Here is a 23,261-nt window from a genome sequence, read left to right as displayed (position 1 = left end):
TGGGGAAATTTCGCCAAGCCTGTATGTCGTACCGTCGTAGCTGCATCCTTCCTAGACGCCCGCGATGACTTCGCCATCTGCGGATCAGCTGTCCCTGAAAGATGAGATAGTAGACCTAGAAAAGCGTTTACAGGATGCCAAAGCCCGATTCAAGCCGAGCGACGCGGGACCAACAAAGTCTACGGTCACAGCCGATGCTGGTTCGTTATCGCTCCATGACGCCTCATCCCACATCTAACAGCATCGTAGCTCTCCACGCCCTGCTCCTCCTCTCGGACTCTGCACTTCCGCTGGGCTCATTTGCGTTTAGCAGCGGCCTAGAGTCTTACCTCGCGCATCATAAGCCGTCCCCGCCGTCCGCGTCGCAATTGCCCAATTTCCACACCTTTCTCCGCCTTTCGTTGTCGACACTCGCCAGTACCGCGCTTCCGTATGTCTTGACTACATACCGACACCCAGAGGAGATCGAGCGACTGGACAATGACTTCGATGCAAGCACCCCATGTACAGTTGCGAGACGGGCAAGCATAGCTCAAGGGCGAGCGTTACTTGCTGTGTGGGACCGCAGCTTCAAGACGCAATACAACGATGCCGCAGCAGACGCAAATCGCCATGATACCAACGGGTCCATGGGAAGCAACGTAGCAGTCAAGGCTCTTGCCGGCTTCTCATCGGCTCTCCGCACGTCAGAATATATCAACGTGCATCTCGCACCTCTTTGGGGCCTCGTAACCAAGGTCCTATCCATTCCACTTCACGAATCTGCGTACATATTTTTGTTCTCGCATGCGCGGGCTGTGGTTAGCGCCGCTGTTCGTGCGAGTGTCATGGGGCCCTATCAAGCACAGGCGGTTTTGGCGAGCAGCGAGTTGCAAAATAGGATACGCGGACTAGTAGATCAAGCATGGCACAAAACGGTAGAGGACGCCGGACAGAGTGTGCCAGTCATGGATCTTTGGGTTGGGAGGCATGAGAAGCTTTATAGTCGAATATTCAACTCGTGAGCACCGAATACGCTGTGAAGAACCCCGGAAACTTTAGGCGTCCAAGTCTACTCACAGGTGCCAAATTGTCTTCGACTACATCGTTTCTGCTCACTAGAGACGTAATGTGCAGATGGAAGTAGAGCCCTCAAACAGCATGCGCCCGTAGTTGCGTTACGCTTATGTCCGGACGCCTGTCTGACCAGTCGCTCGCCTAGTCATCAATCACTCCGTGCCCTATTCACTCGCGGCCGCAACTTAGAACAACGCATGACCACTGATTGCCAAGCCTCCACGCCGCAACAAGGCAACAAAGATAAGCGCTCGTCGTCGCTATGAACGCTTATGCTTCTAACTCATGAACAACATGACTTAGATCATGAGCGTGCTTATATATGTTTGAACCTCTATTCCCTTTGCGCTTAACACCGGTTTCTAACGCCTTACATCTTAATGATTTCTTCGCACTCCACAGTACGGCTATCAACCGCTATAGCCCTGATGATTCCTCTCAGCAACGCGGCTCAGATACCGTTGGGCTCAGCCGTCAAGTTCCCATGGATCCAACGGTTTGCATCCGTGGGTGATTCGTACTCAGCCGGACTAGGCTCTGGAGATCGCCTCGATTGGTCGTGCTCTCGATATACACAATCGTATCCGAACATTTTGCATACTTCTCTCCTCAGTAACAATCCAAATCTAACACACCAGTTCCTGTCCTGTTCAGGAGCTACCAGCACCGAGATTCTTGAGAAGCAAGTGCCAGCCCTGGAGAACGAACTCGATCTTCTCACCATATCTGCTGGTGGAAATGATATTGGTCTAGGGCCCATTTTGAGCAGTTGTGTTTACCAGTTTTACATGTCGACCGAAGATGCATGCCAGAAGTCGATGGATGAAGCGCGAGACAGAATCGTCAACGAAACGCAACTGTACAAGAATGTGACGACCCTCATCGAGGCCACAAGGCACAATATGAATCAACAACACGGTATCATATATTATACAGGATATACAGCCTTCTTCGGCACTGGTGACGAGATCTGCGACAATGTTACCTGGGCCGTCTGGCGCTCGCTTGAATATTCAAAGCAATACCTCACCCTCTCCATGCGCAAAGAACTCAACGCAATGGTTCGCTCCGTCAACGCCATCATTCGTAAAGCAGTCCTAGCAGCCGGGCGCAATGTCCGTTTCATCGACTACGACAGCCAGATTGAAGCTGTGCGCGGCCGATACTGCGAGTCTGGTGTTCTCGAGCCCGATCCGAATCGTCACGGTCTTGCGTTTTACGAATGGAACACCGTAGATAGCGGCGAAAATAAGACGGAGCTTCAGAACCGTACTGGTGGAGATGTACCGAAGGGATCGTTCCAGGGTAACATAGGGGAGCAGATCAATAAGACACTGGGAGAGCATCCTGAGTGGGAGTTTGACCCGCACAAGGGATTTATTAATAGAACCAAGGGGGCGGTAGGCGAGGAGGGAATTATTGAAGATACAGTACACTGGCTACTGCCTGACTCTTATAAGAGAGTATTTCATCTGCGACCTGAGGGGCATAACATTGTTGCGAGGATGCTGATCGAGGATCTTGAGAAGAACGGGCCAGGTATACCTATTGATATGGACGAGATGGACGAGGTGTAGCCTTCTGTAGTTACACTGTTTCGCCTACATAGCGTGGTAGGAGAGGCTCTGATCAAATCACAGGTATATAAAAAGCCTCTATCAGTGCCACAGATTTTAATGTGGATTGTGAGGATCTCACTCTTTGCTCAGTCTACTGCGACCAAGACATGATCGTGTCGGCTGGCGGACTTAATGAACGGGGCCTCTAAGATTGTGGCCACAGCCACGAAGTGAGCTGTACTTAAACGTGCCAAGTGGCGTCCAGTAATTTGCAAGTATGCTTGCAGTCGACAAGGCTGTGTCGTATTCCGTTACGGCATAGCACCTGCCCAGTGTCGAAGGGCTTTACGCAGCCTTGTGGCAAGCTCAGCATCTTAGATGAGGGGCACTCAACCCCATGTTCAGATGCCATTGCCTTTTTTTTTAACTGTCGGCGAAGTAGTCCTTCCCACTGAAACATGATCGCAGTCGAACAATCCCCAAGAACACTTAGATTCCAGTAATGTTCTCATCAAGACCTCCGAACGGACATGCATCGACGCAGCTCAAGCCATGGGAAGAGATCGGCTATCGTGGCTTTTCTGCGTTTCTCGCGTCAGATAATGACTTTCTAATCTTCCGCAGATTTGGGTCTCTGAATGCACGACTACTTTTATACCTGCAAGACGAGATCAGCGTCCTGGAAGCAGACCTCGAGGATCTAGAAGCCAAATACGTGGTAGATGGCGCGAAGGATATCCATAACGGGTCGTTCCGACAAGAGGCATTACCAGAGCGAACAGCATTACTCGCAACACTGAATATAAAGGTCAGACAATACAGTAAGTCTACTCTTGCTTCAGGGTATCCTCACTTACGACGGACAGATGAACTCCTCATCCAGCACTCTACCCTTCGCGCCCGTCCACACGTCCCGAAGCGCAACATAACTAGCATAGCAAACTGGTTCTACAACACGCAGAATGCCATCTGGAAAGACGAAGCAGCATACATTAAGCAAGAAAACGATCTCATCCAGCTCGTACCTAAAACCGCAACGCCATTACGACACTTTCTCGAGAAGTCAACGCACTTTCGGCTGTCCAAGCTGTGGAAGAAGGATCCTCCACCTCTCCCCGTGCACAGCACGCATCCCGAGACGCTGCATTATAGCTCCGATGCGCGCATCGACAACTTCATAGGGATCACGATCACAGCCCTGGGAATGGGCATGTTGATAGCACCGTTGTGGGCTTTGGCGTATGTGGGTGGGATGAAGAAAAGGTTGTGCATCGTCACGGGGTTCATCGTCTTGTTTCTGGGGCTTCTGGCGTTCACGACGGTTGCGAAGCCTTTCGAGAGTCTTGCTGCGGCGGCGGCGTATTCGGCCGTTCTGGCTGTGTTCTTGCAGTCTGCGAGTTGATGTGTTCGCTGCCGATTCTCTGCAATGTGCCAGTACTATGGGAGACTTCTGTCGTTCTGGAGTGTATATAGTGATATTGTTGTAATGGTCGAGTTGGAGACGAAAACACTGAGAAGAAAGATAGTAGAGGAGTCGGTTAGGAAGAGGGTGGCTGTTTCGTTAAGCTGTAGAACGTAGCTGTCTCACTTGAAACCACACAAACTCTTGTTGAACCTTTTTCTTCCCTTTCGCCATGTTGTGATGTTGAGAAGAGAAGTGCTAAGCACGTGCCGAGCCATGACGGTGGGTTGCGGACCCTTGCCTGGAGGATCGACCGCGGCTCAAGGCAATCCCACAGCACCTAAACCTCTAATCTCTCTCAAAGTCTCTCCCCCAATTCGTAACTCGCCAGTCCCTAGAACACTAGTACCAAGTGTCGACAGAATACGGAGCTTTCGCGCATCGACAGTGTTCACCTAACGTCCCCCGAAGCTTCATATCACTCCCGACTAAGATTCAACGCGCAAACACGAACACCCAACGAAGGGCATACCACGTCCCCTGAGCTTACCGACACACACACTTTCTCTCATAATGGCGCAAGCCTCACCCTCCAACCCCACAGAACCTTCCACGTCCTACATCGACCCCACATTCTCCCTCGTAAACACCTCATGTCTCGACCTCCTCCTCATAGAGCTCGTGCCCATGGCCTACCGGATAACAGCCGACCTCGCCGCGCGGGAGGACGAGTGGATACACGGCCCATCATCCAAGGCAAAGCAGAGAAAACTGTCCGGGGCGAGTAATGATGCGTCAAGTACGGCTCCGGGCACACTAAGAGGAGGGGCAGGTGTAGGGACCGAGGGAGGCCCCGTAGGAGGAGGGACAGTAGATGAGGAAGAAGCGAGAGAAGCCGTGTTCCATAGATTAGAGAGTGTGGGGTACAGAGTCGGTTTAGGGGTGGTAGAACGGTACGTAACCTTTCTCCCTCGCTCTCCATTTTACCCTCCCAAACTAAACTCTCGCTGACATTTACATCAACTTAGATTTTCGCGCGACGCTCCCCGCCCCACGACGCCCCTAGACTCCATAAAGTTCCTCTGCAAAGATCTCTGGACACTCCTCTTCCGCAAACAAATCGACAACCTGAAAACAAACCATCGGGGCATCTATGTGCTCACAGACAACACATTTAAGCCCATCACACGCATGTCCTTTGACACTAAAAAATATGATGCCGCGGTACAGGCAGCACTCGTGGCGCAGACAGGCGACCCGGCGTTGGGGCGGGATGCTAATAGCCAGGCGAGAGTGCAGCCATTTTTATACTTTCACGCGGGTGTGATTAGGGGGTGTTTGGACAGTTTGGGCATCAAAGCGACCGTTACGGCCGAGTGTGCGGCCTTGCCAGCGGCGACGTTTCAGATACGCACTGCGGGTGCGAAGAATTGATGATATGTGGTAGACGTTTATGATATTATTTGAGCGGCATTGGGCGGTGTTCAGGAGATTGTGGCTATCACGCGCAGCAGACTTTGTTTAGCATATAAGATTGTCCGCAGCTTGGCTTGGATTTTCAGTTATCCACTAAGGTACTAGTTCCAGCCCGCTCAGATCAAGCATACAGCTATGCACATTTCGAGATGTGTTCCGTATGTCCTCCGTTTCCATCATCCGTCACAGTATGCTACAACCTATCTGCCGACATTCGTGTGAGTGCCCTGCCCCACATAGGGTCGAGTCGTGCCGTGGCAGCGCGCAGGTTGGCTTACTTGGAGGGAGGGTTGTGGACGAACTCGACGCCCTTGGAGATGTTGCCCTTGAGGCCCTCATAACAAGCCTGGAGGAGCTTCTTCTCGTGGTCGTTGGCGCTGCTGACGACGTCGATCGCCTTCTCGGCACCGCTTGGCTATTGTACAGTTAGTGATGGTATGTCTCAGAAGCTGTCGACTTCACTTACACCTAGCTGAATTGGAACGGAGAAGAATTCAGTGCCAGTAGTCTTAGCGATGGCATCACCACCCTCGACACCAGGGAGGTAGACGAAGCTGGGCTCGACAATGCCCTTTTCGCCCTTGGAGGCCTTGATCACCTTCTCGGCGAAACTGGCTTATATTAGCTGATATCTTCATATGATAGGCGTGATACGTACCGGTATCCAGCGTAGGCCATGGAAAGGGTAGCTGAGCCTGCGCCCTCCTTGGCCTTGACAACCTCGTCCCCGCCGAATTGTACGCCTGTTTTGGGTCAGCCGAGATGCACATTGTTGATCTCGGTCTCTCTTACGGTTTACGAGAGCATCCAGCTTGTCAGCGGGGATGTTCACGCTGGGCTTCGCTTGGCTGAACAGAGGAACGATGGTCTCGCCAGAGTGTCCACCGATGACGGGAATGCTCAGCTTGCCCGGGTTGCTCTCGCCGGTGATGCTGGCAACGAAGGTCTCGGCACGGACGACATCGAGAGTGGTGACACCGAACAGCTTCTTGGGGTCGAAGACACCAGCCTTCTTGAGTACCTCTGCGGCAATGGGGACAGTCGAGTTGACAGGGTTGGAGATGACGAGGATGAAGGCCTTCGGGGCATACTTGGCGACGCCCTCGATGAGTCCCTGAACGATGCCAGCGTTGATCTTGAAAAGATCGTCACGGGTCATGCCAGGCTTGCCTGAAGAACATTAGCTCAAGTTGCCTATTCTAGAGAGAACTACCCACGAGGAATACCGGCGGGGATGACGACAATGTCAGCGCCAGTCAAGGCCTGCTGCAGGCCATCCTCCTTGGGTAGGTAGCCAGTTACAGTCTATCCGCGTCAGCATCTTCTCGCATGTACAATGCGGAACCAACTCCTACCGCTGGGGTTGAGATGTGTGACAAGTCGGCAGCGACGCCGGGTGTGTTGACAACATCGTATAGGGCAAGCTCGTCAACGAGCTGGCAGGACTTGAGGAGGAGGGACAGAGGCTACTCAAAGTCAGTCATGGTATGAGGGAGCTACTGCAGTTGTGCATGTACCTGGCCAATGCCTCCAGACGCGCCAGCAACAACCGCCTTGACCATGTTGTGGAGTTGTGGAGTTGTTTGGGGAGTGTTGTGAGAGCGGGGTAGCTAGAAGCTGTGCTTGGAGGTGATGTAGAAGTGAAGAGGAGAGGAGAGCAATTGAAGAACCAAAGCCTGTCTGGTGCAATTGAATAAGAGGAGAGAAGAGGGAGCAGACTGTGAGTGTGTGTGGGAGGCTCTAAGATTATAAAGGAGCACGAGGACTGATCTGTTGGCTCTGCTGGAGGCGTAGGCACGGACCAATTGCGCGGGGTAGTTTTAGATGCGTAAGGGACCGCGATGGTGAATGCGGGGCGGCACGGGGGTCGAGTTTCAGCATCTTCTACGTTGCGCGGCCTTCTATATATCTCTGTAAACTTCAGTGGGGGCATCATATGAAGATGGGAGCTCCCGGAGAGCCTCGGTGACCCGAGACCCGTGCGCGGTTGTCGGAAGGTATCGGACGCGGTTCAGATCGCGTCTTAAGTAAGAAAGCCTTCTATTGCTACTAGCCAAATGTTTGGTATCTGCCTCGTGACGCCTAGCTATTGGCCTCCGCGGCCGTCCCATGTACCATACAAACCAAAACGCCAACCGTTCTCACCCATTGCTAGCTACTTGAGGGATGAGCTTAAACACTTCACATCCCCATTACCCTCTTCGTCGTCGATCTCTATCGGGGCGAATGCGGTACCTAGCTCGTACTACGGGCCAAAGTCCTCTCGCTCGCCTTCAGCGTCGGCATCCGCTTCCTCATGACGGTAACCCTGCGGGTCGCCGACTCCAGGATCGGGCCCTCGCTGGCCGACCGGGTACATCTGGTACTGTAGTCAGCAATATGATCAACGACTAAGAGAACGGTGTAGATGGAGCTTGATAGCATGGTGGTTGCCAGGCCAAGTGATACACAGTCGACCAAAGGGGTTTATCAGATAGGGTGGGTGACTTACCTGCTGCTGCGCCATAGGGTATGCGCCATAGACACCAGTGTCGTACATGGGTTGCTGCCCGTATGCCCTAGGATCACCCTGTACGGGGCCCTGGTACATGGTCGGTTGCTGGAATTCTTCATGCGGGATCTGTTGACCCATTACGTAGTCTGGAGGCGCCATCTGGTGCTGAGTATGCACGGGCTGAGGCATGCCACCTGGGGGGACTACAGCGGCCGATGACTGCACGGCCGCATTCTGTCCAGCGCTCCGTTTGTGAGGATGAGCCTCTTCGCGGGGGACGATGTCGATGAGGAAGTCGAACATGTCGGACTTTGACAGTGCCGAGGCGATGTCAGATCTCTGCAGGGTACGACGCTTATTCTCCTCTGCGTGGATCCAGGCGCGCATGGTAAGCTCTGTGATGAATATGTCGCAGCCCTTTGCAAACAAGATGGGTGCTTCGGCTGAGATCATCTTGACTTCCGGGTCAGCCTTCATGACCTTCTTGATGCGAGCCAGCGGGAGCTGGTGTAGCTTGTAGTCATGCTCGTCCGTCTCCAGCTTTGTGACCTGTTGCTGCCAGTATGTGTTGAGGATGTCGCGGTAGTTGCCCGTTAGCCCTTGGTTGACCTGCTATGATCAGTTTTCTTCCCTTGCCTAAGAGGAGAGGGGAGTGCGTTTTCGTACATTCTGCCACGAGCCGATGAACAGCTGCGGGTCGGGAGCGTGACCTTGTGCGGCAATCTGGACCAAATTATCAGCGACTGGAAGCTGGCAGGGAGCGCGGGCGCGCAGGGAGGACGTACGGATGCAGAGGCGCCTGGGGTTTAGAGTAAGCCTGATGTTCAGAAGAGGTGTATGCGACAACTCGCGACGATAGAGCAGCGCAGGCAGGAGAAGGAGACGGAGAAGGAGGAGCATGTACCATAGTGACCGCCCTGTTGAGGGTCATAGAGCGGATTGCCGGCCTGTCCGTCATAGCGACGAGGGGCGGCAGGGGCCTGGCGCATCTTCTGCTGGCCGTGTTGGAGGTTGACGGCGTCCATGGCTTGGGGCGTGTTGCGCAAGCGTTACGCGATGGCAGGGCGCGCGACGACTCGAGGCGTGTGGGATGGCAGCAAGCAAAGGGGCTGACGGGAGGGTGCAGAAAAGGATTGCGCGACACCCAATGGCTGCTCCCTAGAATCTTGTGGTCGGGTTGTGGATGGAGCGGTCGATGTCGTGGTTGCGTGCAGGAGAGCGTCTAAGTGGCCGGGGAAGCTGTTGCAGAGAGCTGGTGCGGGGGGGAGCCGCAAGCACCGATGGCTGGTACTGGCAGCCAGTGTGTGGCCGCTGCGGTGTGCGGATGCTGTGCTGCCTGCCTGCCATTATGTGTGAGCATCCGAACTATTGCACTCCAGCTCTCTCTCTCTCTCTCTCCGATTCCCAAGCTGGACCCGAAATGCAGCTGACCTGTGCTATCGTCGGACGAATCAAAGTTGGGCGCGATTATATATTTGCGGAAGTTGAAGCTTGGTTGGTGGATGGCTAACACTATTGCTCTAACGAGTCAACGAACCACACGCTGCGCGACTAATAAGAAGCAAGGGCAGCCCAACCTTGGAACGCTCCTCAGGTACGCAGTGGTAAGTGAAGCCTGTTGGAGGAGGGGATGATGAGAGAGAGAATGGCTGCAAGTTTCCACCTCCACCATACACTGTCGATCGACTTGTTATATGCCGCCGACTCACGCCTCGTCGCACCATGCCCTGCTGCTCCCCCAGAGGCCTATCTACTAGCGAGAGGACAAAGTGCCAGCACAACCTGTCACCTTTGGTCGACTCGACGCCCGCCAGACTCGAGCGCATCGTGATCACGACAAGAGACGGGACAGGCTACCCTCGTCACCGAAGCACTCCAACATGCAACCCCCAGATGCGTCCCGTATAACCCGCTGGAGCAGTAGGCGGGATACAAAGGCTATTGGACACCGTCACCGCCAGTGATTGGCTTGCGTTATCCATCAAGCCATGGCTGCTGATGAGTTGTTCGTCTTCGGGACTTCTCCGCCGCGCCAGAGCATGCAGGCAGACATCATAGCTATAAACACCCCAGGCGCTGACGGAACGAGAGCAAAGTGAAGCTGACTTTGGCCGTGGTGGTCGAGTATGGCGTGTATGGGTAGCGAGCGACCTGACGTGGCGGATGAGAACAGCGGCGGTTCATTCTACCGATGTGGCTCGTGCCTGGTCCTCCTCATCAAAAAGCTCCCGACCTAAATTTTCCACGCTTCGTGCATCCCACCCTGCCAACGCCAACATGGACTCGTTGCCAGCGCATCAGCCTCTCTTCGACGACGACGACACCGATGAGGAGCTCTCGGATGTCCAGGTTCGGGAGCTGCTCAAGGAAGCCGCCCAGCGCATGCGGGCAAAGGCAGCTTCCCAGCCCGTGACTACGGCAGATGCGCCCTTCAAGCTTCCCAAGCTGAAGCCTGGCCATATTGCCCACACGCACGAGAAGATGGACGGCAACATTACCCGCTTGGATCATTCACAGCTCGTCGACAAGAAGCAGCAAGCGCTTGCCGACGGCATCAAAAAGATCGAGGACCCGCTTCAAGTGAGGAAGTTGAGGAAGCTCGAGGTACGTACCACTAACACCCACATTCCTCTTCCACTTTCATGTCCGGGATGGGGGATTCGCCCTCGCCGCCATCTCCCATACCCGGGCTTTCTGCCTGTGATGATATCTATCCCAATCTTTTATACTGAGCAGATCTGGGCCCCGTCTTGGGTGCTCTCCTGCATCACTGAGGTCCCATAAGTTCATAGTTACACTGAGGCACTATTTCCACTCAAGCTTGGCTACACAACGTCGTCTTTCTAGAAAGCTAACAGCTGAGTAGGAGAAGAAGGCTACCGCTGGCGCTCAATGGTTCAACATGCCCAAGACTGAGCTCACGCCAGAGTTGCGCCGAGACCTGCAGCTCCTAAAAATGAGGAGTGTTCTCGATCCAAAGCGCCACTACAAGAAAGACAACTCCAAGAACGACGTTCCAGCATTCTCGCAGGTTGGGACCGTCATCGAGGGCGCCACCGAATTCTACAGCAGCCGTTTGAACAAGAAAGATCGCAAGCAGACCATCTTGGAAGAGGTTATTTCTCAAGAACAGGGCAGTGGCCGTTTCAAGAGGAAGTACGCCGACATCGCCAAGACCAAGGCCAGTGGAAAGAAGGCCTTTTACAACGCACTCCAGGCGAAGCGTAGCAAGAACAAGGTCATCAAGCCATGATAGCCGCGGTCCGTTGCGTTTGAGGCACTTCAAGCGCTCTCGATCACGACTCGACATCATCTTCAGAATTGACTGCGACTCTTGTGGCTTGGCTTACTCAGTTCTCATTGCAGCGGTCATATGCTGCTAGTAGTCGCCTTGCTTGTTCTATGTTTCGCCAGTTGCCCTACTCCTCGTGCAAGTCAGACAGGATCTGCTTTACCAGCGCCTGCATGTCTTTGGCAGCCTCTCGGCCTGCTTCCAGCACCTCCTCGTGGTTAGCCTTGCCCTTGCTTAGGTTTTCCACCAGTTCTGTCCTGCTCAACGCCTGGATCTCAGCATCATCCCCGCGAGAGCCGGCTTCAAGGACAGCAACGTTTGTCACCAGACTGAATGCAAGCACGCGAATACCTGCATGTCTTGCCACGATAATCTCCGGAACAGTCGACATTCCTACAACGTCGGCCCCGAGCATGTTAAGCATTCGGCATTCCGCGCGGGTCTCATAGCTTTGAACCGTTAGTGTCGGTTCCTTGAACTTCGGGTAGAGGAATGAAGGATATTCCCACATACGTTGGTCCTGCAACAAATGCGTACACGCCCTCGTGCAGCCGCCTTTGCTGTTGATTGAGCCCCAGTTTCACCCACGCTTGGTGCGTCCGTCTTCGCAGATCAAGGTCGTATGCGTCCGACAGGGGCGGGAACCGCACGCCAAACTCTTCGATATTGGGGCCACGTAGTGGGTGAATCCCGACGAGACCAGCCATATTCAGATGCTACAGAGTGTCAGTGGGAGCTACGTGGACTCGTTTGTAGGGGTAGCACACATCATTCAAGCACACGATGTCGCCGACACGGTAGTTCTGGTTCAAGCCACCGGCTGCGTTAGTGACTATATGTGTCGTTAGAACACAGACTGGCTCAGCGCGTAACACTCTCAACATACCAATGATTGTCTCTACGCCTAGTATCTTGCACACTCGGGTAGCGAATGTGACGAGGTCCATGGTATGACCTTCATAGAAGCTGTAGTTGTCAATACAATATCTATACTAAGCACTCAAGTTGCTGTGATTCATGAACTGACTGTGCTCGTCCGACAAGAAGCGCCACAGGCGTCTTCTGGGGCCCGATGTGACCAAAGACAAACTTTCCTGCATGTCCTTGCACTACGAGATTGATATCAGCCCCTCGACTCACGTGACTATATCATTCCGACTCTTGACTTACCAGTACTTTGAGGAAAATTAGGAATCGTTCCATACGCGAGTTCTACCTTGGGTTCTGGCTCAATCGTATCTGCCAGTCCGCCTAGACCAGAGCCACATACAATGGCTACCTTTGGGTTCTGCAGGGACACGGGTAGTTGCGAGCGCACATATTGTGCGGTTTCGGTGGCTCGAGTATAGGCGCTGGGTGCAGCTTGGGCATCCAGAGTCTTATCCATGTTGAGTATTGTATATGCAGTACTGCAGGATACACACTTAACAGAAGAAAAGAGTGAATATGTATTTCTAGCGATTGCCAGGTGACATTTTCCACTCTAGGGTGGAGAGGGAAGGCGCGGGCAATTCCGACGGAGCCATTGTGCCAGGGCGGTAAGTGAATCCGCGCTAGCGCCATCGATTTGCACAAGTTCACGCGCAGACGACTTGAACGCAGCATCATCAATTATGGCGGCGCCACGGTGTATGCGCTCCTTTTTGGGGCCAGTCAAGAGGGCAAAGGTGCGCATCTATCAATTGGGAAATCTTAGAGTTGAACATGGGAACGCTGACGCGCAAACAGATAATACAAGCTGCCCGACCGTACACCCACACTTTGTCGCGGACAAAGAGCTCCAAGGCAGAAGCGGATGAGGACAGGGAGATCAGAGAGGATAGAGATGGAAAGCTCATGGATCAGCTGCGGACAGACATGGAGAATGGAGACATGACACTTGATCAGCGGTTGCAGGACATGGGATTGGATCCGAACGAATACAAGCGGTACGCTCTGTCACCAACCTCGAGCGCAGAGGCAAAAGCAATGCTAATTCGGAGGCAGTTTATGGAAAAGCCAACAAGCTGCAAATGAGAGATTGGAAGCATGGGAGCCACGGACCCGCGAGGAAGCACAGCAGCGGTGGAAAGACATGCAGAACACGCCCGATCATCTCACGCTGCTGCACATGTACAAGAGAGCAGGTGTTGAGCCGATCAAAGTCGCAAAGTGCGTCTCCCTACACCCACCCCCTCGTAGACTATCTAACAACGGATAGGGAACGAGGCATCACCCTCCCCACCGACGAGCCCCCCCTCGACCCAAAGACCCAAGCAGCCCTGGATGAACTGCGCGCCCCCATCAACGTACGTGCCGTGCACCTGCGTCCCCTACGCCGCACCCCCGAACACGGCGTCCCCGTCTGCGATCTTCAGCTGCGCACCTACTCGATACGCAACCTACTCCTCTTCGCCGACTTTGCCGTGCGCGCCGCATACTACATGGGACTCGCGGCACGGGGACCCATCCCCCTACCCCGAATTACAGAGCGCTGGACCGTACCCCGGGCTAATTTCATCTTCAAGAAATCCCAGGAGAACTTTGAACGTGTCACCATGCGTCGGTTGATTCAGATCCAGGACGGCCACCCAGACGTGGTCAAGGCGTGGTTGGCGTTTTTGCAGAAACATCAGTACCATGGTGTGGGTATGAAGGCGAACATTTGGGAATATGAGAGCCTGGATGCGGCGACTAGGGCGGGATATGAGCTCAAGGAGGGCGATCATACGAGGAGGAGAGAGGGCTCGGTATTACAAAAGGTGGATGAGATTTTGGGCAGCAAGGGATTCAAGGAGGCGATGAAGGGGCATAAGAATGAGGTGGAGTCGAGACCATAAGAGTCTGCTTTGTACGATAAATCGACGCTTTGCATGCATGGGAGTTGGCCTGTGTAAATATAGGGAATGTATGACATTGGTTTATATCTGAGCTATATATGCACATTTAGCAATATTCAATTGTAGGCCACCCACCTCTAGCCACTTTCAAGTTCTCTCCTATATACAACAAACCCCATCCGCCTGTTCCCCGGCATATCGTTCATCCGCAAGCAACAACTCCAAAATCGCATCGAGAAGCTCTTGCTGAAGTCCCCTATTCTGCAACGCCCGAACCTTGTTTAGCACCGGCTCGCCATTGTTCACACAATTCCAGATATCCCACTTGCGATCCATGTCAATCCACGCTTGATCGATGATATCCCAGATCTTCGGGTTCGGATCAATGACATCTAGTTGAGGACCAGCGCCAAGCTCAATGTAGCAGGTATGCCCGCTGGGCACGCCCTCTAGAGTGATGAGTGTGCCGTTGGTTTCTTTAGTAATGGTGTGTGAGAGCGTCTTTGCGTGCCGTTTCGTGCTCGGGGATGTGGTCATGCAGCGGACCTCAGCTGTGCTGGAGGGCGTATGGGCGAGGAGACGGACTTTCCAGGTTCGAGATTTTGGTATCGAAGGGTCGACCGGGCTTGTTGGACCGATTTTGATGACGCCCGTGGATTGCTTGTAAGTAATAGGGGTGTGACTGAATCGCACATTCTCATTCGTTGACTCGACGCCTTCGTCGTCAATCATGCTGAAACCACCGTCGTCGACGTGTGTTCCCGTGCCATCGTCTTCTATAAGAGTGAATGCACCGTCTGCGCCGACGGCGAGAAGGACTTCAAGACCTTCGGGGTTCGGTGAGCCGCTCTTGGGTCGCCATGCGCCATCTAGAGGGACGATTGAGCCCTCGGGTGCGAGGACGGGGGTGTAGTGAAGGGGACGGTGGACCTGTAGTTCGCCTTTGCGGTCGTAGACAATGCCAGTGAAAATGTCGACGTAGCGGCCAGAAGGCAGCCATACTTTCGCTGCACCGTGATGCGTGACCTTGTCACGGGGTTGAGTAATAGGGGCGACGATCAGCTCACTGCCGAAGCGGAACTGATTGGGGACATTGTACGCTTCGTCGTCTTCCGGGTAGTCCCAATACATTGGCTGAATGAGCGGTTCATCATCAGACGCCGATCGTGCATTCATGGTGTACAGATATGGAATCAGGCGGTGGCGGAAACGGAGCGTATCTTCAACAATGATGCGTGCTTCATCGTTGAAGCGCCACGGCTCTCGTGTGTTGAAAGGATTGTTATCCGAATGCAATCGGAGAATAGGAGACCAGCAACCGAGCTGTACCCATCGAGTATACAGTTCATCGTTCTTGTAGCCATGCGTGTGCCCACCGATGTCGTTGCTCCACCAGCCATACCCTATGTTCGATGCGGTTGCTGTGAACTCAGGCTGAAAGTGCAGTGAGTCCCAAGTGATGATGGCATCGCCCGAGAAACCGATCTGATACCGCTGCGCACCTGGTCCACCAAAGCGGGAAAAGGTCAAGGGTCTCTGACTTCCTCTGCCGCTATCCAAAAAGTGGAAATGATTGAGCACCCAGAGGGGATCAACGCCTGGGATCTTGGACTGGTTACCCTGCTGCCAGTCCACCCACCAGAAGTCAACACCGCGGTCTTCATGCTCGTGATGTACAATGTCAAAATACGCATCCATAAACTTCTTGTTGGTGCAGTCAAAAGGCACTGTTTGTTTTGTTGCAGGGTCAATTCCAAGGTATCTTGCAACTTCTGGGTACTGGTCCTCGTGGTGCCTGAAGCCGTCCGCGGGGTGCAGATTCAGTGTCAACTTCATACCGCGATCGTGCAGCTTCTTCATGAAGGCGTCTGGATCGGGAAAGAGGGCTTTGTTCCATGTGTAGCCGGTCCAGCCGTTCATACCGTCAGGCAGGTTCCATACCAAGTGCCAGTCCATATCTACAACAGCAACGTTCATGGGCACGTCGTCTTTGTCGAAGTGATCGTGGAGGTCTAGGTATTCCTTCTCATCGTATGCGTGGTAGCGACTCCACCAGTTGCCCATGGCATACCGTGGCAGCAGAGGCTGGCTTCCTGAGAGGGCATAGAAGGCGCGCATAGCTTCGCGATAGTCTCGTCCGTACATGAAGATGTACTGGTCGCTTCGTTCGCCATCTCTGCGGCCTGCAATCCACCCATCGTTCTCGAAGAGCATGGACTTGGTGTCATCCAAAAGCGCCATGCCATCCCTTGACAGGACTCCGGGTCCAAGGTTAGTCCTTCCATTCACGCCGTCCAAGGTGCGTGTGGTTCCGCCCAGATTCGAGACTTGCTGCCCGTATGTCCATGTTCCCGTCACAGAGCCTTTCAGGTGTATCTTGAGGCCCTCGGGGCTAAACTTGCGCTTGTCATAGACAACGTGGAAGCGCTTCGTCACGATTTCGATGCCATGACCGCGATCCCAGACATAGAAGTCAGGAACAGCCAATTTGCGATTGACGGCAAAGGTGGATGCTCGATCCTCGAATCGTCCGTCGGCAGCCCACTCGAAGCGCAGCAGGCCATCGGTCAGGATGGTGAAGCGGTACTTGTCGCCCGCGACAATGGCATCGGGATGCGCGACGGGGCGCGTCTTGAAGTCGTAACGCGCAGGCTTCGTCATGGTTGTGTAGCAGAAGTGGCAGAAGGGCAGCGTCAAGTTCTGCCTCGTCAATGTGTCCCCGACGAGTGTCTTAGCATGGCGGGGCGCAACCCAGCGGCGCGACGATCATAGTTAAAGGAGTCCGGGAAGGAAGCTTGGCCGTTGACCCAAGCCATGATGGCTTGACGCGTGACCTCGGTTCACGTCCGAAGGCCATGCAGGCCGTGTCAGACGACATGAGTAGTACTACTCCATACGACCATAGCGAACTACTGGGGAAACATGGAGCGTGGCACACTTGGGATCGTATTACGGAAGACATGTGTTTAGTGTCCACGCGACGACGTCACTTGAGCGTGCGCTAGAGATGAAGGTAATGCAGGCAACATGGCTCACCTGCAGGAGATGACAAGACCCTTTTGGATAACCAGGACGCCAAATGAGTCTAGCCCAGCCCTCAGCAGCTAACAGCTGTCAACCAGAAAATAAATCTCCCCAATCATCGCCGCCGCAGTCTCCCCGAACGCTGCTTCCCAGACATACTCTCATCGTCGACGTCCGCATATGAGCAGGCTTTCCATCGCAACCACAAGGACACCATCATGAAAATATAGGACGTGAGCGACGGTGGACAGCTGGCTTCAAACTTGTCAGATGCCTTCTTCATGCATGATGGACCTTCCTTTCTGGACTTCAATCACCCATCTCCTGTCGTCTTATGGCCATCTTCTCCCAATGCCTGACCATTACGACTGATATGGGAAAGTAGAGTTACGATCCAGCCATCTTGGCATACAGACTGGGAGCACATCAGGGTCGTCCACTTTCCCTCTCAAAATGACTATGGCCTTTGCCCACTGATCCCTGTCCCAGCTAGATGCAGCAGCGGGAGGTACAACCCTTCGTTGCGCGTCTAAGCTCGTATGAGCTCACACGTGATGACTGTAGGTGCAGTAGCTCTAGAGATCGTTATATGACTTCCCGCTTCAAGGATCCCAGGGACTCTTCGCGAACCCTCCACTAATGATTTCTGCTTCTCCATCTTCCCTCACCACCAGAATATCCTCATGTCGGACGCCAAACTTATCCACTACGTATACCCCTGGCTCGGCTGTGAAAACCATTCCCGGGCGCAAAAGTGCCCCGAAGTTGGCTTTGTTGAGGTATGGGCTATCGTGCGCCTTGATGCCAATGCTGTGGCCCAGCCGATGAGTGAAGTACTTCCCATACCCAGCAGCTTCGATAACTTCGCGTGCCGCTATATCCACTGCTGCCGCTGTGCCATTTGGTACCATGGCTTTCACGGCAGCAGTTTGGGCATCAAGCACAAGCTGCCATACGTCCAATTGTTCGGTCATGTTGTGAGGTGGGTTCGGCGTGAACGGAGGAAAAAAGGTGCGGCAAACATCACTCGAGTAACCGTACAAATGCGCGCCGACGTCTATGAGCACGAACATTTCCGGCTCAAGCTTCCTAGTCCCGTCGTAGCCGCCATGCGGTAAAGCTGCTGACTTGCCAAACTCTACAATGTTGAAAAACGGCTCCAGGCCGGCTGCTCTCATCGTATCGTCTAGTACTTCTGCAACTTCTTTCTCTGTGACGTATGGGTATAGACACTGTCTCATGGCACGGATAGCCTCCACGGTGCCGGTGTTGACTGCCTTGAGAATCCCAATCTCACGCCCACTCTTGACTTGTCGCACAACTTCGGCCTCCCCAGCAAGACCAGTGACCGTGAAGCCATTGGAGGCTAGACCACGCTGAATGAAGTCGCGCAACTCTTCATCGACCATGACAGTCGGTGAGAGGGTGTCGCCCCATATCTCAGATAGGTAGAGCGTGGTGTAGTAATTCCAGTGCTCCTCGTATGTGACAGTGTGCAGGTCTTCCTCGAACGGCATATTGAGTAGCCGAGCGCGCGTCTCTTCGAAATGCGGAACCAGAAATGACGTGTTGGCGACTATCTTGCCATCCGAGAGCGTCTCTGGTCTGATTATCATAAGAAATGGTCGCTCTTCTGGTTCCCACGGTTCCCATCCTGGCTGCGTGACATTTGCATAGTAGCTGAACGTGTAGCCAGGTTCCACGACGAAGGCATCAACGCCTTCCACTAGAAGAGCTTTGGCGAGATTATTGCGTCGAAGTATGTAGTCCTCTAAAGTTGGTCGATTGGCCGTTTCTAGAAACCCGAGGCCTGTGGCAAGATAGGTATTGATCGAGCATCTTCGAAAGTGTTCTTTCTTTGTGTGTAGTATATTTGAGCCATAGGTTTGAAACGACATTAGATTCTTAGAACTCTTAGCGTCGTCCTGCATGCCACGCGCCAACAGGGGATGAACGTACCCATGTGAACAGCACTGCGCAAAGAAAAATACACAACGATCGACGCGCTGACAGATTTGCTCTAGTCTGCGACAAGCGTCTCGTGGACTGATATGGTAGCAGCGGCTCTTTCATTTTGTGAGTGATAGGTGGCGACGATATGGTCAAGATACCTTCGTCTAAACAGTCGAGATAGCCCAGAGGGCGCGGTTGAAAGCGGACTAGTCTACTGGAGCTGCATGTGCCCCTCAGTGATCAACCGCAACCTCGCCCCTATCCGTTCAATGCAATTCTCATCAGTCTCTAGAGATGGAAGCACGTATAAAGTTCCGCAGCGCAACAACACACTAGTATAGAGGGAATGGTAATTGCATTGAACGCAACAAGCACTAAAGAACCTATACTCAGCCAAGGACGCCAAACGTTCAATACCAATTGCCGTCGTCAATGGAAGCTCGCAAGAATCTGCACAAGTACTCAACGGAGACGACCGAATACAAAAATCTCGGCGGTAACACAGCAAAGAATGGCCCTGTCAACTAACGGAGAGGTTCAAGCCCATATAACCTCGGGCCAAAAGAAGTTTCATGTCGATACGCGTTCGGATGTAACAAGACTTAGCGGTCGGCTTGATCGACAGAGTACAGCGGTAGAGGCTCTGAACGGATGGTGTTCATTGACGACATGGAACGCTCATGAGTGCTGGTATGTATGGCCTTTAGGACTCCAGCGGGTGTAGTCTCTCGATGGGCCGAGATGAAATCGGTGATGCATTGCGATGTGATCGAACTCAGTTCAACATTCTCCACGTCTTTGGTGGTGTCCAACATTGGCTGGTCACTGTCCTTCGCGCAGTGATGGACTAAAACCAGCAGCAGGAGGAACGCCAGGAAGCCAGATGAGTAGCCGAGAATAATGGTGCTGAGCTCATACACGTCTCCAGCAGGTTGGTTACGCTCTAGTATACGGCTGATCGAGTCCACGGTCTCGTTGCTGGGGAGTTGACCTTTTACCGGCGGGATATGATCGTCCGCGACCGCTTTCCACTGCGAAGTAATGCTGGAGTTGTTGGGGGAGCTCTTTAAGCGAAGGTCGCTATACTTCTAGTATATGTCGCCGCGATGGTTGTGGGCTTCGAGGCCTAAGGGCCCGTATACCGAACGTGCTTTGTGCCAGCCACACTCAGTGTCCTTGCCGAGCCGGGAGATTTGCCAGGCCTCGACCTGTAAAGCGTATCTGAGGATATCAGGATAGAATGTTCGGTACTTGGTGATGACGGCAAAGTCAAACTCGAATAGGTCTTTGCGGTTGAAGGTGATCATTGCATTGATGCGACTGTGTTGACTGTGGCAGCTAGTGTGTTTGCGGGATGAGTCAATCCGTTCGGAGGGTGGAAGAGTCTTCGCGAATAGTAGGGTGGAGAAGAGCAGCAAGAAGAGGGTGATTTTTGCAAACATGACTATGTTGCGGAGATGAGAGCGAATGGATACTGTCTGTGTTTCGATGCGTTCATGGAACAATGGGCGGTGCTTAGAGATGTCGTGCGGGGGGTTTTTAGAACTATGTTACTGGCAGTAGTGCTATAAGGTGCTTCCTACAGAGGGCAACGGCGTACGTAGCAGCAGGGAGGATGGAACAGTACGGCATGTTTGTGTAGCAGCTGCGATCATAGAAAAAGGTAACGACTGTTAAGGTTGTCGAATCCACTGCCCAGTGGAGCAATGACCTCGGGAGATACAGTGCTACTAGCTTTATGAGGACCCGTCTCGTTTATGGAAATTCTGCATTAGCCACATGGTAAGGAAGGGCGCGGCGCGGACTATATCGAAAACTTGCAGGTGGTATACCTGCTGATAAGGAGGCAGTTGGTATAAGGCGATTGTACGTTATAGGTGAGCAGCTTACTATCACAAAAATCGCATGCTCGCTGTTTGACACATCGAGATGGATTTCACCTTGCTTACTGACAAATTCTTCGAGGCGATCAGGTCTTCTCTGAGCACTGGGCGTGCGGTAGATGGTCGTCCTCAGTAACCAGTCCACACTAGGGATATCGATCACTAGCTTTCGGGGCGTCTCGTACGTACAGTCAAGCAGCTCCCGAGGCCCTGAACATATTCAGGCAACGGCAAGTCGTCTATGCCACCATCAAAGGTTCAGCTTCTAGAGATCGCGGACTACTATCCCCATTTCGATCCATTTTGCGCTAGACTGTACATGGAGAAGCCGATGATGCTTGCAAAATAAGTTGAAGCTCCCTGCCCCACCACCCCGCCACGATAACAGATAAATACATGCAGGTAACCAATACCAAAAATATAATCGACCAAGCTTCCAAATCGAACAATAAGCCACCATGGAGTACGACACCTTCGCGGCATGTATGGATATCGTTATGTGATCTACCAAACACAATACTCACCACTGCCAGCGCAATACAAGACCAGCGACGCAACTTCATTCGCCCATACATCTGCGCGCGAGCGATGGCCCATCATCATCACGCAGGGCATTGACGACGTCCATCGCTCTTTGCATGGCACTCAAGACGAACAGGCGCTGAGCGAAGGCAAATGGGTTGTTTCCGAGCTGGCCAAGCTGAAGTACGAGGTGCAACACGACCGCGAATTGACACCCATTCCTGACGATGGCGAGAGAGACATCGAGGCATACAACAACGAATTGAAAGCAAGAGGGAATCTCAAGTGGCATAGCGTAGCATGGCTTTACGCGGAGTGCTACCTGTACCGGTATGCACCATGATAACCTGGGCCTGCAGTGAGGTGAATGCTGACGGCCATAGCAAGACGTATATCGAGCATCTTCAAACAGACTTCAAAGTGGAGGTCATATGACCTCTTCGCCCGCCAGAAAATGTCGACGTTCAAATCATCGCGGCCCGCCGTTCTCGAACTTGCCGCCCGCTACAAAGACATTGTCACCGAGCTCGAACAGAAGCACACAATACAAGGCGCTAAGACACAGGAGCAGCTCGAAGAGGCAGAGAAGGTTTTATTTCTAGAAATGTGCGAGATCTGTCTTTGGGGTAATGCGACGGATCTCTCGCTCTTGACGAACCTCTCATACGAAGATATTCAGAAGCTGCAAGGCTCCGAGGCGCGCAAGGCATCAGAGAAGAACATTTTGGTGAACGACTTAAGCAAGGCATTCTCCATCTTGAAAGCCGCGCAGAAGCAAGGCAAGAAGGAGCGACGCGTCGACATAGTCCTGGATAACGCGGGCTTCGAGCTCTTCGTCGACCTCATCCTCGCAGGCTACCTACTCGCGTCGGGCCTTGCTACGAACGTCGTTTTCCACCCCAAATCAATACCCTGGTTCGTGTCCGACGTGCTACCAGCCGACTTTGGCGCCCTTCTCTCTGCGCTCGCCGCTCCACAGGGTTTTTACGGTACTCTGTCTGACGAGGACAAACATGCCGGGAAGGAGGCTGCGCCACTGTCTGACACGGAGAACGCGAGTTTACAGTTCCTTTTTGAGAACTGGAGCGGCATGCATGCTGAAGGCCAGCTGGTGCTTCGACCGAACGACTTCTGGACCGCTGGCGGCAGCTACTGGAGACTTCCCAAGACCGAACCCGAGTTGTATGAGGATCTAAAGGAGAGCGAGTTGGTAATCTTCAAGGGCGATCTGAACTACCGGAAACTAACGGCTGATGTATACTTGAACGCTACTTCACATGTTCGGTCTAATTTGCTGACTTATAATAGGCGGCGTGGTCGCCCACTACACCCTTCACCGACGCTATCGGTCCCATGGGTCCTGGCTCCGGTATCCGCGTCCTCGCACTCCGGACCTGCAAGGCGGATGTTGTTGTCGGGCTGCCAGAGGGAGAAGACGAGAGGATCAAAGCGACTGCAGGTGGCGGTGGAGATAGCGGAGCAAGAAAGTGGGCATGGAGCGGCAAATGGGCCGTGGTGCAGTTCTCTGACGGTAAGGCTTAGACTCAAGCGACAGACCGCCGCCCACCTTCGAACTAAACGGAAATGTGGACATAACAGTATTATACACATGCTTTTGAACGTGAAACCAGCACAGCTCATTCCAGATGCCCCCCAACCCCCTACAACACCTTCACAGTCGATGGCTCCCCAGTACATTTAGTCACTGCTCCGCAGCCTTTAACCTATGTAGACACTATTAAAAAACCAATCAACATTGTTTAACTACTGTCACGTGAACG

At 53.2% G+C, this 23,261-nt stretch overlaps 13 protein-coding genes across 13 annotated transcripts; 7 read left to right on the top strand and 6 right to left on the bottom strand.

Moving 5' to 3' along the window:
* Positions 1 to 64: 64 nt before the first annotated feature.
* K460DRAFT_270695 (uncharacterized protein) lies at positions 65 to 1,004 on the top strand (the record flags this gene model as incomplete). Its single annotated transcript, XM_040927669.1, has 2 exons — positions 65 to 200; positions 250 to 1,004. 2 exons carry the CDS (start codon positions 65 to 67, stop codon positions 1,002 to 1,004), a joined length of 891 nt encoding a protein of 296 aa, XP_040793691.1.
* Positions 1,005 to 1,484: 480 nt separating this feature from the next.
* K460DRAFT_275057 (SGNH hydrolase) lies at positions 1,485 to 2,633 on the top strand (the record flags this gene model as incomplete). The annotated part of the gene is made up of 1 exon (XM_040928004.1): positions 1,485 to 2,633. The coding sequence occupies one exon, from the start codon at positions 1,485 to 1,487 to the stop codon at positions 2,631 to 2,633; it is 1,149 nt and encodes a 382-aa protein (XP_040793690.1).
* A 138-nt stretch (positions 2,634 to 2,771) lies between these two features.
* Positions 2,772 to 4,206, top strand: K460DRAFT_412737 (uncharacterized protein). The gene is made up of 2 exons (XM_040937558.1): positions 2,772 to 3,436; positions 3,482 to 4,206. The coding sequence occupies exons 1-2, from the start codon at positions 3,118 to 3,120 to the stop codon at positions 4,015 to 4,017; spliced, it is 855 nt and encodes a 284-aa protein (XP_040793689.1). The 5' UTR covers positions 2,772 to 3,117; the 3' UTR covers positions 4,018 to 4,206.
* Positions 4,207 to 4,340: 134 nt separating this feature from the next.
* On the top strand, positions 4,341 to 5,700 carry K460DRAFT_361884 (transport protein particle component). Its single transcript, XM_040932540.1, has 2 exons — positions 4,341 to 4,970; positions 5,046 to 5,700. Exons 1-2 carry the CDS (start codon positions 4,591 to 4,593, stop codon positions 5,449 to 5,451), a joined length of 786 nt encoding a protein of 261 aa, XP_040793688.1. The 5' UTR covers positions 4,341 to 4,590; the 3' UTR covers positions 5,452 to 5,700.
* A 15-nt stretch (positions 5,701 to 5,715) lies between these two features.
* On the bottom strand, positions 5,716 to 7,338 carry K460DRAFT_361881 (malate dehydrogenase-like protein). The gene is made up of 7 exons (XM_040932539.1): positions 7,011 to 7,338; positions 6,849 to 6,959; positions 6,711 to 6,798; positions 6,286 to 6,663; positions 6,152 to 6,236; positions 5,960 to 6,104; positions 5,716 to 5,908 (listed from the first exon to the last, which is right to left on the bottom strand). Exons 1-7 carry the CDS (start codon positions 7,053 to 7,055, stop codon positions 5,768 to 5,770), a joined length of 993 nt encoding a protein of 330 aa, XP_040793687.1. The 5' UTR covers positions 7,056 to 7,338; the 3' UTR covers positions 5,716 to 5,767.
* Positions 7,339 to 7,599: 261 nt separating this feature from the next.
* Positions 7,600 to 9,501, bottom strand: K460DRAFT_361879 (histone-fold-containing protein). Its single transcript, XM_040932538.1, has 6 exons — positions 9,419 to 9,501; positions 8,892 to 9,327; positions 8,773 to 8,786; positions 8,654 to 8,710; positions 7,985 to 8,596; positions 7,600 to 7,852 (listed from the first exon to the last, which is right to left on the bottom strand). Exons 2-6 carry the CDS (start codon positions 9,010 to 9,012, stop codon positions 7,739 to 7,741), a joined length of 918 nt encoding a protein of 305 aa, XP_040793686.1. The 5' UTR covers positions 9,013 to 9,327; positions 9,419 to 9,501; the 3' UTR covers positions 7,600 to 7,738.
* A 743-nt stretch (positions 9,502 to 10,244) lies between these two features.
* Positions 10,245 to 11,240, top strand: K460DRAFT_328769 (nucleolus protein-like protein required for cell viability; the record flags this gene model as incomplete). The annotated part of the gene is made up of 2 exons (XM_040930716.1): positions 10,245 to 10,591; positions 10,854 to 11,240. Exons 1-2 carry the CDS (start codon positions 10,265 to 10,267, stop codon positions 11,238 to 11,240), a joined length of 714 nt encoding a protein of 237 aa, XP_040793685.1. The 5' UTR covers positions 10,245 to 10,264.
* A 166-nt stretch (positions 11,241 to 11,406) lies between these two features.
* On the bottom strand, positions 11,407 to 12,775 carry K460DRAFT_328767 (uncharacterized protein; the record flags this gene model as incomplete). Its single annotated transcript, XM_040930715.1, has 6 exons — positions 12,450 to 12,775; positions 12,307 to 12,388; positions 12,166 to 12,245; positions 12,047 to 12,111; positions 11,793 to 11,995; positions 11,407 to 11,728 (listed from the first exon to the last, which is right to left on the bottom strand). Exons 1-6 carry the CDS (start codon positions 12,664 to 12,666, stop codon positions 11,407 to 11,409), a joined length of 969 nt encoding a protein of 322 aa, XP_040793684.1. The 5' UTR covers positions 12,667 to 12,775.
* A 40-nt stretch (positions 12,776 to 12,815) lies between these two features.
* K460DRAFT_361869 (30S ribosomal protein-like protein S10) lies at positions 12,816 to 14,225 on the top strand. The gene is made up of 4 exons (XM_040932537.1): positions 12,816 to 12,946; positions 13,008 to 13,207; positions 13,266 to 13,430; positions 13,480 to 14,225. The coding sequence occupies exons 1-4, from the start codon at positions 12,893 to 12,895 to the stop codon at positions 14,096 to 14,098; spliced, it is 1,038 nt and encodes a 345-aa protein (XP_040793683.1). The 5' UTR covers positions 12,816 to 12,892; the 3' UTR covers positions 14,099 to 14,225.
* Positions 14,226 to 14,257: 32 nt separating this feature from the next.
* Positions 14,258 to 16,759, bottom strand: K460DRAFT_401146 (glycoside hydrolase family 31 protein; the record flags this gene model as incomplete). Its single annotated transcript, XM_040936394.1, has 1 exon — positions 14,258 to 16,759. One exon carries the CDS (start codon positions 16,757 to 16,759, stop codon positions 14,258 to 14,260), a length of 2,502 nt encoding a protein of 833 aa, XP_040793682.1.
* An 805-nt stretch (positions 16,760 to 17,564) lies between these two features.
* Positions 17,565 to 19,209, bottom strand: K460DRAFT_27991 (Creatinase/aminopeptidase). The gene is made up of 2 exons (XM_040928363.1): positions 19,082 to 19,209; positions 17,565 to 19,026 (listed from the first exon to the last, which is right to left on the bottom strand). The coding sequence occupies exons 1-2, from the start codon at positions 19,193 to 19,195 to the stop codon at positions 17,725 to 17,727; spliced, it is 1,416 nt and encodes a 471-aa protein (XP_040793681.1). The 5' UTR covers positions 19,196 to 19,209; the 3' UTR covers positions 17,565 to 17,724.
* Positions 19,210 to 19,677: 468 nt separating this feature from the next.
* Positions 19,678 to 20,826, bottom strand: K460DRAFT_391462 (uncharacterized protein; the record flags this gene model as incomplete). The annotated part of the gene is made up of 2 exons (XM_040935833.1): positions 20,218 to 20,826; positions 19,678 to 20,139 (listed from the first exon to the last, which is right to left on the bottom strand). Exons 1-2 carry the CDS (start codon positions 20,515 to 20,517, stop codon positions 19,678 to 19,680), a joined length of 762 nt encoding a protein of 253 aa, XP_040793680.1. The 5' UTR covers positions 20,518 to 20,826.
* A 527-nt stretch (positions 20,827 to 21,353) lies between these two features.
* Positions 21,354 to 23,252, top strand: K460DRAFT_328754 (DUF89-domain-containing protein). The gene is made up of 4 exons (XM_040930714.1): positions 21,354 to 21,441; positions 21,492 to 21,810; positions 21,868 to 22,735; positions 22,789 to 23,252. The coding sequence occupies exons 1-4, from the start codon at positions 21,417 to 21,419 to the stop codon at positions 23,020 to 23,022; spliced, it is 1,446 nt and encodes a 481-aa protein (XP_040793679.1). The 5' UTR covers positions 21,354 to 21,416; the 3' UTR covers positions 23,023 to 23,252.
* The last annotated feature ends 9 nt before the right edge of the window (positions 23,253 to 23,261 follow it).

Source organism: Cucurbitaria berberidis (assembly GCF_010015615.1).
Source record: "Cucurbitaria berberidis CBS 394.84 unplaced genomic scaffold K460scaffold_1, whole genome shotgun sequence".
Lineage (NCBI taxonomy): Eukaryota > Fungi > Ascomycota > Dothideomycetes > Pleosporales > Cucurbitariaceae > Cucurbitaria > Cucurbitaria berberidis.
The sequence above is the reverse complement of the archived record's forward strand: the minus strand, read 5'-3'. Positions and strand labels throughout refer to the sequence as shown.